This window comes from Hemitrygon akajei, chromosome 18 (genome assembly GCF_048418815.1).
Source record: "Hemitrygon akajei chromosome 18, sHemAka1.3, whole genome shotgun sequence".
Lineage (NCBI taxonomy): Eukaryota > Metazoa > Chordata > Chondrichthyes > Myliobatiformes > Dasyatidae > Hemitrygon > Hemitrygon akajei.
The window spans coordinates 76,061,100-76,073,874 of NC_133141.1; the positions used below are offsets into that span (position 1 = coordinate 76,061,100).

At 57.5% G+C, this 12,775-nt stretch overlaps 1 protein-coding gene across 1 annotated transcript in view; it reads right to left on the reverse strand.

The window, feature by feature from the left end:
- Positions 1-12,775, reverse strand: part of psmc3ip (PSMC3 interacting protein) — a 105,302-nt gene that overhangs the window by 25,688 nt on the left and 66,839 nt on the right. The window contains exons 2-3 of the mRNA XM_073071575.1: positions 2,279-2,377; positions 325-425 (exon numbers count right to left, since the gene is read on the reverse strand). Of these exons, the coding sequence (XP_072927676.1) occupies positions 325-425; positions 2,279-2,303 (126 nt within the window). The 5' untranslated portion in view covers positions 2,304-2,377. The remainder of the gene's footprint in view (positions 1-324; positions 426-2,278; positions 2,378-12,775) is intronic.

Below are 12,775 nucleotides of genomic sequence, written 5' to 3' on the forward strand. Positions count from 1 at the left end.
CTGAATTTACCACAAATTAGCATATTCCACATTAAATCTGGCTCTGATCCATTTCCGTTTGCCATCACTCCAGGCCACATACCCAAGATCCTCCTGTCAGCCCTGAAATCCATCTTCAACATCAATGACATTGTGTTCACTGGTCACATCGTCAGAAATTCGACAAATTTTATTCAGCATTTTTAAACTTCGGGGTTTGAATAATTCGAATGACCGGCAGGGGAAGCTGAGGACAAATAAAACTGAACTAACCCTCAGAAGATCTTTAAATCACACACAGCATTTTAAATCATCAGCAACCCGGTCGGTGTACAGTAACCTTACCGTTTTCCCAAAATGGTGTTCTCGCTGGAGATTCCCAAAAACATCCTGTGCACTGTAGGGCCGATTCTGATCCGTCAAGTACTTCAAGATAACTGACGTAGCTGAAAAAAGATATTTCAACTCCCCATTAGTTTACACAAGAGTGTATTACTTCTCATATAAACTCCCTTAGATTGATCTGACTAAATCGTGTGTTAGCAGGACTGTCCTTTGAAGATAAGTTCAGAAGAATAATGGGTGAGCTTATTGAGACGTAGAAGATACTGAAGGAGAATGTCAGGATAGACGCTGACATGTTTTTATTGTGAGAGATTGAAACGTTGGCGGACAGGGCATAGTTTAAATTGACAGACATTTAAAATAGGTGAAAAGGTAAACTGAAAGTTCTTCCCGCGCCTCGGGCGGCAACTTTCCCGTTCCTTTAGCGTGTCGTCTGTTTCATGAGGCCGAGCGGCCGGCTCGATGCTCAACCCAGCACGGCTGGAACTCGTGCAAGGAGCGGCTGGCCTCAAACCCCGGGCCTCCCGCCCCGAAGTCCGGTGTGGATGCCACTGCACCACCAGCGCAGAAGAGGGGCTGGGCAGAAATTTGGTTTGGTAGAGGACATGAAATCATTGAAACCCCCAACCCCACTATGTTGTGGCAGCTAAATCTTCGGACAAGTTTAAGATGAAGGTAGGTTTTTTTTATATTATTGAAGCAGTCAGCAAATTGAGGGCTGTGGGTACTGGCACAGAAGAGTCAGAGTCCAACATAGATCAGCCATGATCATATTGAATAGTGGGCAATCTCGAGGGGCCAGGAAGCTACTCCCATTTGTGTGCCCTTGCAAATCAGTCATTAAACAGATGTCATTTTACTGCCTGTCATGGGGGGGGAGAACACTACACTTACGCTTTCTAATATCAGTTCTGGGCTGTAGACAAAGATTACACTGTGCTTACTCCTAGCCACATATTTATTTAAGATTGGTCCCCGTACAGGTTGAAGGGAGTAGATGGTTCTAGTGTTTCAGCACAGACTAGATGGGCTGAAGGACCTGTTTATGGGCCGTACTTCTGTCACCATTCAGGTCTTCCACATCCAAGTCCAAATTTTTATACAGATATTGCAAACAGAACTTGCCACACAGCCTTTTTTAAAAAAACCAGCTGATCATAGGAATCTGGAATCATCACAGATCACATAAATTCAACCTGACCAACTGGCTTTTTGATTTCCACTGATGAGCTAATTTTGGGTTAAAATTGTCCATTTCCCCCAAGATTTAATATTTTTTGGCACAAAAAAAGCCTGCTGGAGGAACTCAGCAGGTCTGGCAGAGTCTGATTCTTGATCAGTCTGTCGATTGTGTGAGATGGAATAGCCCCTTAAAATCCATGTGTTTATTGAGACCTGCATGCGAGTTTCTTATAAAAAGAAAACTGCAAACAGGCCAAATTTAAGTATCACAGGAAACTTATGAGTAGGTTTGGCGCATCACCTGTACTGAATACGGAACAGCCACCCTCACCCTAATGTCCTCAGCATTCCCTTTCACCTTTTCCCTGTTTACCCAGCCCAATTCCCCCCTCATACGCTCAGAAATCCCTTTCACATTCTCCTTGTGTTTACCCAGCCCAATTCCCTCTCACACCGTCAGAAATCCCTTTCACATTCTCCTTGTGTTTACCCAGCCCAATTCCCTCTCACACCGTCAGAAATCCCTTTCACATTCTCCTTGTGTTTACCCAGCCCAATTGCCCCCTCATACCGTCAGAAATCCCTTTCACATTCTCCTTGTGTTTACCCAGCCCAATTCCCTCTCACACCGTCAGAAATCCCTTTCACATTCTCCTTGTGTTTACCCAGCCCAATTGCCCCCTCATCCGTCAGAAATCTCTTTCATATTCTCCCTGTTTACCCAGCCCAATTCCCTCTCACACCCTCAGAAATCCCTTTCACACGATCTCACCGCTGGAATCCTTCTGTTTACTCATGGTGTCTGTCCCACAGCGCGAGTGCAGACCGACCCGGACCAAGACCAAGGTTGAAAACTTTCAACTTGCAGCCTCTGAAACATTGGTTAGGGACAAGGTTACTCTCACACACACACACCGGACAGAGAACGGGACACTCAAACTGTCACTCCCCCATGACCCTCACACCAGAGAGAGACACTCACACCGTCCCTCACCCTCACCCTGGACAGAGACACTCACACCGTCCCTCACCCTCATCCTGGACAGAGACACTCACACCGTCCCTCACTCTGGACAGAGACACTCACACCGTCCCTCACCCTCACCCTGGACAGAGACACTCACACCCTCCCTCATCCTCACCCTCGACAGAGACACTCACACCGTCCCTCACCCTCACCCTCGACAGAGACACTCACACCGTCACTCACCCTCTCCCTGGACAGAGACACTCACACCGTCCCTCACCCTCACCCTGGACAGAGACACTCACACCGTCCCTCACCCTCACCCTGGACAGAGACACTCACACCGTCCCTCACCCTGGACAGAGACACTCACACCCTCCCTCACCCTCACTCTGGACAGAGACACTCACACCGTCCCTCACCCTGGACAGAGACACTCACACAGTCCCTCACCCTCACCCTGGACAGAGACACTCACACCGTCCCTCACCCTGGACAGAGACACTCACACCCTCCCTCACCCTCACCCTTGACAAAGACACTCACACCGTCCCTCACCCTCACCCTGGACAAAGACACTCACACCGTCCCTCACCCTCACCCTGGACAGAGACACTCACACAGTCCCTCACCCTCACACAGTCCCTCACCCTCACCCTGGACAGAGACACTCACACCGTCCCTCACCCTGGACAGAGACACTCACACCCTCCCTCACCCTCACCCTTGACAGAGACACTCACACCGTCCCTCACCCTCACCCTGGACAGAGACACTCACACCGTCCCTCACCCTCACCCTGGACAAAGACACTCACACCGTCCCTCACCCTCACCCTGGACAGAGACACTCACACCGTCCCTCACCCTGGACAGAGACACTCACACTCTCCCTCACCCTCACCCTTGACAGAGACACTCACACCGTCCCTCACCCTCACCCTGGACAGAGACACTCACACCGTCCCTCACCCTCACCCTGGACAGAGACACTCACACAGTCCCTCACCCTCACACTGGACAGAGACACTCACACAGTCCCTCACCCTCACTCTGGACAGAGACACTCACACCTTCCCTCACCCTCACCCTGGACAGATACACTCATACCCTCCCTCACCCTGGACAGAGACACTCACACCGTCCCTCACCCTCACCCTCGACAGAGACACTCACACGGTCCCTCACCCTCACCCTGGACAGAGACACTCACACCCTCCCTCACCCTGGACAGAGACACTCACACCCTCCCTCACCCTCGACAGAGACACTCACACACTCCCTCACCCTCACTCTTGACAGAGACACTCACACCGTCCCTCACCCTCACCCTGGACAGAGACACTCACACGGTCCCTCACCCTCACCCTGGACAGAGACAATCACACCGTCCCTCACCCTCTCCCTGGACAGAGACACTCACACCGTCCCTCACCCACACCCTGGACAGAGACACTCACACCCTCCCTCACCCTGGACAGAGACACTCACACCCTCCCTCACCCTTGACAGAGACACTCACACCCTCCCTCACCCTCACCCTGGACAGAGACACTCACACCGTCACTCACCCTCACCCTGGACAGAGACACTCACACCGTCCCTCACCCTCACCCTGGACAGAGACACTCACACCCTCCCTCACCCTGGACAGAGACACACACAGTCCCTCACCCTCACCCTGGACAGAGACACTCACACCCTCCCTCACCCTCACCCTGGACAGAGACACTCACACCGTCCCTCACCCTCACCCTGGACAGAGACACTCACACCCTCCCTCACCCTGGACAGAGACACTCACACAGTCCCTCACCCTCACCCTGGACAGAGACACTCACACCCTCCCTCACCCTGGACAGAGACACTCACACCGTCCCTCACCCTCACCCTGGACAGAGACACTCACACCGTCCCTCACCCTCACCCTGGACAGAGACACTCACACCCTCCCTCACCCTGGACAGAGACACTCACACCGTCCATCACCCTCACCCTGGACAGAGACACTCACACGGTCCCTCACCCTCACCCTGGACAGAGACACTCACACCCTCCCTCACCCTCACCCTGGACAGAGACACTCACACCGTCCCTCACCCTCACCCTGGACAGAGACACTCACACCCTCCCTCACCCTGGACAGAGACACTCACACAGTCCCTCACCCTCACCCTGGACAGAGACACTCACACCCTCCCTCACCCTGGACAGAGACACTCACACCGTCCCTCACCCTCACCCTGGACAGAGACACTCACACCGTCCCTCACCCTCACCCTGGACAGAGACACTCACACCCTCCCTCACCCTGGACAGAGACACTCACACCGTCCATCACCCTCACCCTGGACAGAGACACTCACACGGTCCCTCACCCTCACCCTGGACAGAGACACTCACACCCTCCCTCACCCTCACCCTGGACAGAGACACTCACACCCTCCCTCACCCTGGACAGAGACACTCACACCCTCCCTCACCCTCACCCTGGACAGAGACACTCACACCCTCCCTCACCCTCACCCTGGACAGAGACACTCACACCCTCCCTCACCCTGGACAGAGACACTCACACCCTCCCTCACCCTCACCCTGGACAGAGACACTCACACCCTCCCTCACCCTGGACAGAGACACTCACACCCTCCCTCACCCTGGACAGAGACACTCACACCCTCCCTCACCCTCACCCTGGACAGAGACACTCACACCGTCCCTCACCCTCACCCTGGACAGAGACACTCACACAGTCCCTCACCCTCACCCAGGACAGAGACACTCACACAGTCACTCACCCTCACCCTGGACAGAGACACTCACACCCTCCCTCACCCTCACCCTTGACAGAGACACTCACACCGTCCCTCACCCTCACCCAGGACAGAGACACTCACACAGTCCCTCACCCTCACCCTTGACAGAGACACTCACACAGTCCCTCACCCTCACCCAGGACAGAGACACTCACACAGTCCCTCACCCTCACCCTGGACAGAGACACTCACACCCTCCCTCACCCTCACCCTCGACAGAGACACTCACACCGTCCCTCACCCTCACCCTCGACAGAGTCACTCACACCGTCCCTCACCCTAAACCTGGACAGAGACACTCACACGGTCCCTCACCCTCACACTGGACAGAGACACTCACACCCTCCCTCACCCTCACACTGGACAGAGACACTCACACCGTCTCTCACCCTCACCCTGGACAGAGACACTCACACCGTCCCTCACCCTCACCCTGGACAGAGACACTCACACCGTCCCTCACCCTAACCCTGGACAGAGACACTCACACGGTCCCTCACCCTCACCCTGGACAGAGACACTCACACCGTCCCTCACCCTAACCCTGGACAGAGACACTCACACGGTCCCTCACCCTCACACTGGACAGAGACACTCACACCCTCCCTCACCCTCACACTGGACAGAGACACTCACACCGTCTCTCACCCTCACCCTGGACAGAGACACTCACACCCTCCCTCACCCTCACACTGGACAGAGACACTCACACCGTCTCTCACCCTCACCCTGGACAGAGACACTCACACCCTCCCTCACCCTCACCCTGGACAGAGACACTCACACCGTCCCTCACCCTCACCCTGGACAGAGACACTCACACCCTCCCTCTCCCTGGACAGAGACACTCACACCCTCCCTCACCCTCACCCTGGACAGAGACACTCACACCGTCCCTCACCATCACTCTGGACAGAGACACTCACACCCTCTCTCACCCTGGACAGAGACACTCACACCCTCCCTCACCCTCACCCTGGACAGAGACACTCACACGGTCCCTCTCCCTCACCCTGGACAGAGACACTCACACCGTCCCTCACCCTCACCCTGGACAGAGACACTCATACAGTCCCTCACCCTCACCCTGGACAGAGACACTCACACCCTCCCTCACCCTCACCCTGGACAGAGACACTCACACTCTCCCTCTCCCTCACCCTGGACAGAGACACTCACACCCTCCCTCACCCTCACTCTGGACAGAGACACTCACACCGTCCCTCACCCTCACCCTGGACAGATACACTCATACCCTCCCTCACCCTGGACAGAGACACTCACACCCTCCCTCACCCTCACCCTTGACAGAGACACTCACACCGTCCCTCACCCTCACCCTCGACAGAGACACTCACACGGTCCCTCACCCTCACCCTGGACAGAGACACTCACACCCTCCCTCACCCTCGACAGAGACAATCACACCCTCCCTCACCCTCACCCTTGACAGAGACACTCACACCCTCCCTCACCCTCACCCTTGACAGAGACACTCACACGGTCCCTCTCCCTCACCCTGGACAGAGACACTCACACCGTCCCTCACCCTCACCCTGGACAGAGACACTCATACAGTCCCTCCCTCACCCTCACCCTGGACAGAGACACTCACACGGTCCCTCACCCTCACCCTGGACAGAGACACTCACACCCTCCCTCACCCTCACCCTGGACAGAGACACTCACACAGTCCCTCACCCTCACCCTGGACAGAGACACTCACACGGTCCCTCACCCTGGACAGAGACAATCACACCGTCCCTCACCCTCACCCTGGACAGAGACACTCACACCGTCCCTCACCCTCACCCTGGACAGAGACACTCACACCCTCCCTCACCCTGGACAGAGACACTCACACGGTCCCTCACCCTCTCCCTGGACAGAGACACTCACACCGTCCCTCACCCTCACCCTGGACAGAGACACTCACACAGTCCCTCACCCTCGACAGAGACACTCACACGGTCCCTCACCCTCACCCTGGACAGAGACACTCACACCCTCCCTCACCCTCACCCAGGACAGAGACACTCACACCCTCCCTCAACCTCACCCTTGACAGAGACACTCACACCCTCCCTCACCCTGGACAGAGACACTCACACCCTCCCTCACCCTCACTCTGGACAGAGACACTCACACCCTCCCTCACCCTGGACAGAGACACTCACACCCTCCCTCACCCTCACCCTGGACAGAGACACTCACACCCTCCCTCACCCTGGACAGAGACACTCACACCCTCCCTCACCCTCACCCTGGACAGAGACACTCACACCCTCGCTCACCCTGGACAGAGACACTCACACCCTCCCTCACCCTCACCCTGGACAGAGACACTCACACCGTCCCTCACCCTCACCCTGGACAGAGACACTCACACAGTCCCTCACCCTCACCCAGGACAGAGACACTCACACAGTCACTCACCCTCACCCTGGACAGAGACACTCACACCCTCCCTCACCCTCACCCTTGACAGAGACACTCACACCGTCCCTCACCCTCACCCAGGACAGAGACACTCACACAGTCCCTCACCCTCACCCTTGACAGAGACACTCACACAGTCCCTCACCCTCACCCAGGACAGAGACACTCACACAGTCCCTCACCCTCACCCTGGACAGAGACACTCACACCCTCCCTCACCCTCACCCTCGACAGAGACACTCACACCGTCCCTCACCCTCACCCTCGACAGAGTCACTCACACCGTCCCTCACCCTAAACCTGGACAGAGACACTCACACGGTCCCTCACCCTCACACTGGACAGAGACACTCACACCCTCCCTCACCCTCACACTGGACAGAGACACTCACACCGTCTCTCACCCTCACCCTGGACAGAGACACTCACACCGTCCCTCACCCACACCCTGGACAGAGACACTCACACCGTCCCTCACCCTAACCCTGGACAGAGACACTCACACGGTCCCTCACCCTCACCCTGGACAGAGACACTCACACCGTCCCTCACCCTAACCCTGGACAGAGACACTCACACGGTCCCTCACCCTCACACTGGACAGAGACACTCACACCCTCCCTCACCCTCACAATGGACAGAGACACTCACACCGTCTCTCACCCTCACCCTGGACAGAGACACTCACACCCTCCCTCACCCTCACACTGAACAGAGACACTCACACAGTCTCTCACCCTCACCCTGGACAGAGACACTCACACCCTCCCTCACCCTCACCCTGGACAGAGACACTCACACCGTCCCTCACCCTCACCCTGGACAGAGACACTCACACCCTCCCTCTCCCTGGACAGAGACACTCACACCCTCCCACACCCTCACCCTGGACAGAGACACTCACACCGTCCCTCACCCTCACTCTGGACAGAGACACTCACACCCTCCCTCTCCCTGGACAGAGACACTCACACCCTCTATCACCCTGGACAGAGACACTCACACCCTCCCTCACCCTCACCCTGGACAGAGACACTCACACGGTCCCTCTCCCTCACCCTGGACAGAGACACTCACACCGTCCCTCACCCTCACCCTGGACAGAGACACTCATACAGTCCCTCACCCTCACCCTGGACAGAGACACTCACACCCTCCCTCACCCTCACCCTGGACAGAGACACTCACACTCTCCCTCTCCCTCACCCTGCACAGAGACACTCACACCCTCCCTCACCCTCACTCTGGACAGAGACACTCACACCGTCCCTCACCCTCACCCTGGACAGATACACTCATACCCTCCCTCACCCTGGACAGAGACACTCACACCCTCCCTCACCCTCACCCTTGACAGAGACACTCACACCGTCCCTCACCCTCACCCTCGACAGAGACACTCACACGGTCCCTCACCCTCACCCTGGACAGAGACACTCACACCCTCCCTCACCCTCGACAGAGACACTCACACCCTCCCTCACCCTCACCCTTGACAGAGACACTCACACCGTCCCTCACCCTCACCCTGGACAGAGACACTCACACGGTCCCTCACCCTCACCCTGGACAGAGACAATCACACCGTCCCTCACCCTCTCCCTGGACAGAGACACTCACACCGTCCCTCACCCTCACCCTGGACAGAGACACTCACACCCTCCCTCACCCTGGACAGAGACACTCACACCCTCCCTCACCCTCACCCTTGACAGAGACACTCACACCGTCCCTCACCCTCACCCTGGTCAGAGACACTCACACCGTCAATCACCCTCACCCTGGACAGAGACACTCACACCGTCCCTCACCCTCACCCTGGACAGAGACACTCACACCGTCCCTCACCCTCACCCTGGACAGAGACACTCACACCCTCCCTCACCCTGGACAGAGACACACACAGTCCCTCACCCTCACCCTGGACAGAGACACTCACACCCTCCCTCACCCTGGACAGAGACACTCACACAGTCCCTCACCCTCACCCTGGACAGAGACACTCACACCGTCCCTCACCCTCACCCTGGACAGAGACACTCACACCGTCCCTCACCCTCACACTGGACAGAGACACTCACACCCTCCCTCACCCTCACACTGGACAGAGACACTCACACCGTCTCTCACCCTCACCCTGGACAGAGACACTCACACCGTCCCTCACCCTAACCCTGGACAGAGACACTCACACGGTCCCTCACCCTCACCCTGGACAGAGACACTCACACCGTCCCTCACCCTAACCCTGGACAGAGACACTCACACGGTCCCTCACCCTCACACTGGACAGAGACACTCACACCCTCCCTCACCCTCACACTGGACAGAGACACTCACACCGTCTCTCACCCTCACCCTGGACAGAGACACTCACACCCTCCCTCACCCTCACACTGGACAGAGACACTCACACCGTCTCTCACCCTCACCCTGGACAGAGACACTCACACCCTCCCTCACCCTCACCCTGGACAGAGACACTCACACCGTCCCTCACCCTCACCCTGGACAGAGACACTCACACCCTCCCTCTCCCTGGACAGAGACACTCACACCCTCCCTCACCCTCACCCTGGACAGAGACACTCACACCGTCCCTCACCCTCACTCTGGACAGAGACACTCACACCCTCCCTCTCCCTGGACAGAGACACTCACACCCTCTCTCACCCTGGACAGAGACACTCACACCCTCCCTCACCCTCACCCTGGACAGAGACACTCACACGGTCCCTCACCCTAACCCTGGACAGAGACACTCACACGGTCCCTCACCCTCACCCTGGACAGAGACACTCACACCGTCCCTCACCCTAACCCTGGACAGAGACACTCACACGGTCCCTCACCCTCACACTGGACAGAGACACTCACACCCTCCCTCACCCTCACACTGGACAGAGACACTCACACCGTCTCTGACCCTCACCCTGGACAGAGACACTCACACCCTCCCTCACCCTCACACTGGACAGAGACACTCACACCGTCTCTCACCCTCACCCTGGACAGAGACACTCACACCCTCCCTCACCCTCACCCTGGACAGAGACACTCACACCGTCCCTCACCCTCACCCTGGACAGAGACACTCACACCCTCCCTCTCCCTGGACAGAGACACTCACACCCTCCCTCACCCTCACCCTGGACAGAGACACTCACACCGTCCCTCACCCTCACTCTGGACAGAGACACTCACACCCTCCCTCTCCCTGGACAGAGACACTCACACCCTCTCTCACCCTGGACAGAGACACTCACACCCTCCCTCACCCTCACCCTGGACAGAGACACTCACACGGTCCCTCTCCCTCACCCTGGACAGAGACACTCACACCGTCCCTCACCCTCACCCTGGACAGAGACACTCATACAGTCCCTCACCCTCACCCTGGACAGAGACACTCACACCCTCCCTCACCCTCACCCTGGACAGAGACACTCACACTCTCCCTCTCCCTCACCCTGGACAGAGACACTCACACCCTCCCTCACCCTCACTCTGGACAGAGACACTCACACCGTCCCTCACCCTCACCCTGGACAGATACACTCATACCCTCCCTCACCCTGGACAGAGACACTCACACCCTCCCTCACCCTCACCCTTGACAGAGACACTCACACCGTCCCTCACCCTCACCCTCGACAGAGACACTCACACGGTCCCTCACCCTCACCCTGGACAGAGACACTCACACCCTCCCTCACCCTCGACAGAGACAATCACACCCTCCCTCACCCTCGACAGAGACAATCACACCCTCCCTCACCCTCACCCTTGACAGAGACACTCACACCCTCCCTCACCCTCACCCTTGACAGAGACACTCACACGGTCCCTCTCCCTCACCCTGGACAGAGACACTCACACCGTCCCTCACCCTCACCCTGGACAGAGACACTCATACAGTCCCTCCCTCACCCTCACCCTGGACAGAGACACTCACACGGTCCCTCACCCTCACCCTGGACAGAGACACTCACACCCTCCTCACCCTCACCCTGGACAGAGACACTCACACAGTCCCTCACCCTCACCCTGGACAGAGACACTCACACGGTCCCTCACCCTGGACAGAGACAATCACACCGTCCCTCACCCTCACCCTGGACAGAGACACTCACACCGTCCCTCACCCTCACCCTGGACAGAGACACTCACACCCTCCCTCACCCTGGACAGAGACACTCACACGGTCCCTCACCCTCTCCCTGGACAGAGACACTCACACCGTCCCTCACCCTCACCCTGGACAGAGACACTCACACAGTCCCTCACCCTCGACAGAGACACTCACACGGTCCCTCACCCTCACTCTGGACAGAGACACTCACACCCTCCCTCTCCCTGGACAGAGACACTCACACCCTCTCTCACCCTGGACAGAGACACTCACACCCTCCCTCACCCTCACCCTGGACAGAGACACTCACACGGTCCCTCACCCTAACCCTGGACAGAGACACTCACACGGTCCCTCACCCTCACCCTGGACAGAGACACTCACACCGTCCCTCACCCTAACCCTGGACAGAGACACTCACACGGTCCCTCACCCTCACACTGGACAGAGACACTCACACCCTCCCTCACCCTCACACTGGACAGAGACACTCACACCGTCTCTCACCCTCACCCTGGACAGAGACACTCACACCCTCCCTCACCCTCACACTGGACAGAGACACTCACACCGTCTCTCACCCTCACCCTGGACAGAGACACTCACACCCTCCCTCACCCTCACCCTGGACAGAGACACTCACACCGTCCCTCACCCTCACCCTGGACAGAGACACTCACACCCTCCCTCTCCCTGGACAGAGACACTCACACCCTCCCTCACCCTCACCCTGGACAGAGACACTCACACCGTCCCTCACCCTCACTCTGGACAGAGACACTCACACCCTCCCTCTCCCTGGACAGAGACACTCACACCCTCTCTCACCCTGGACAGAGACACTCACACCCTCCCTCACCCTCACCCTGGACAGAGACACTCACACGGTCCCTCTCCCTCACCCTGGACAGAGACA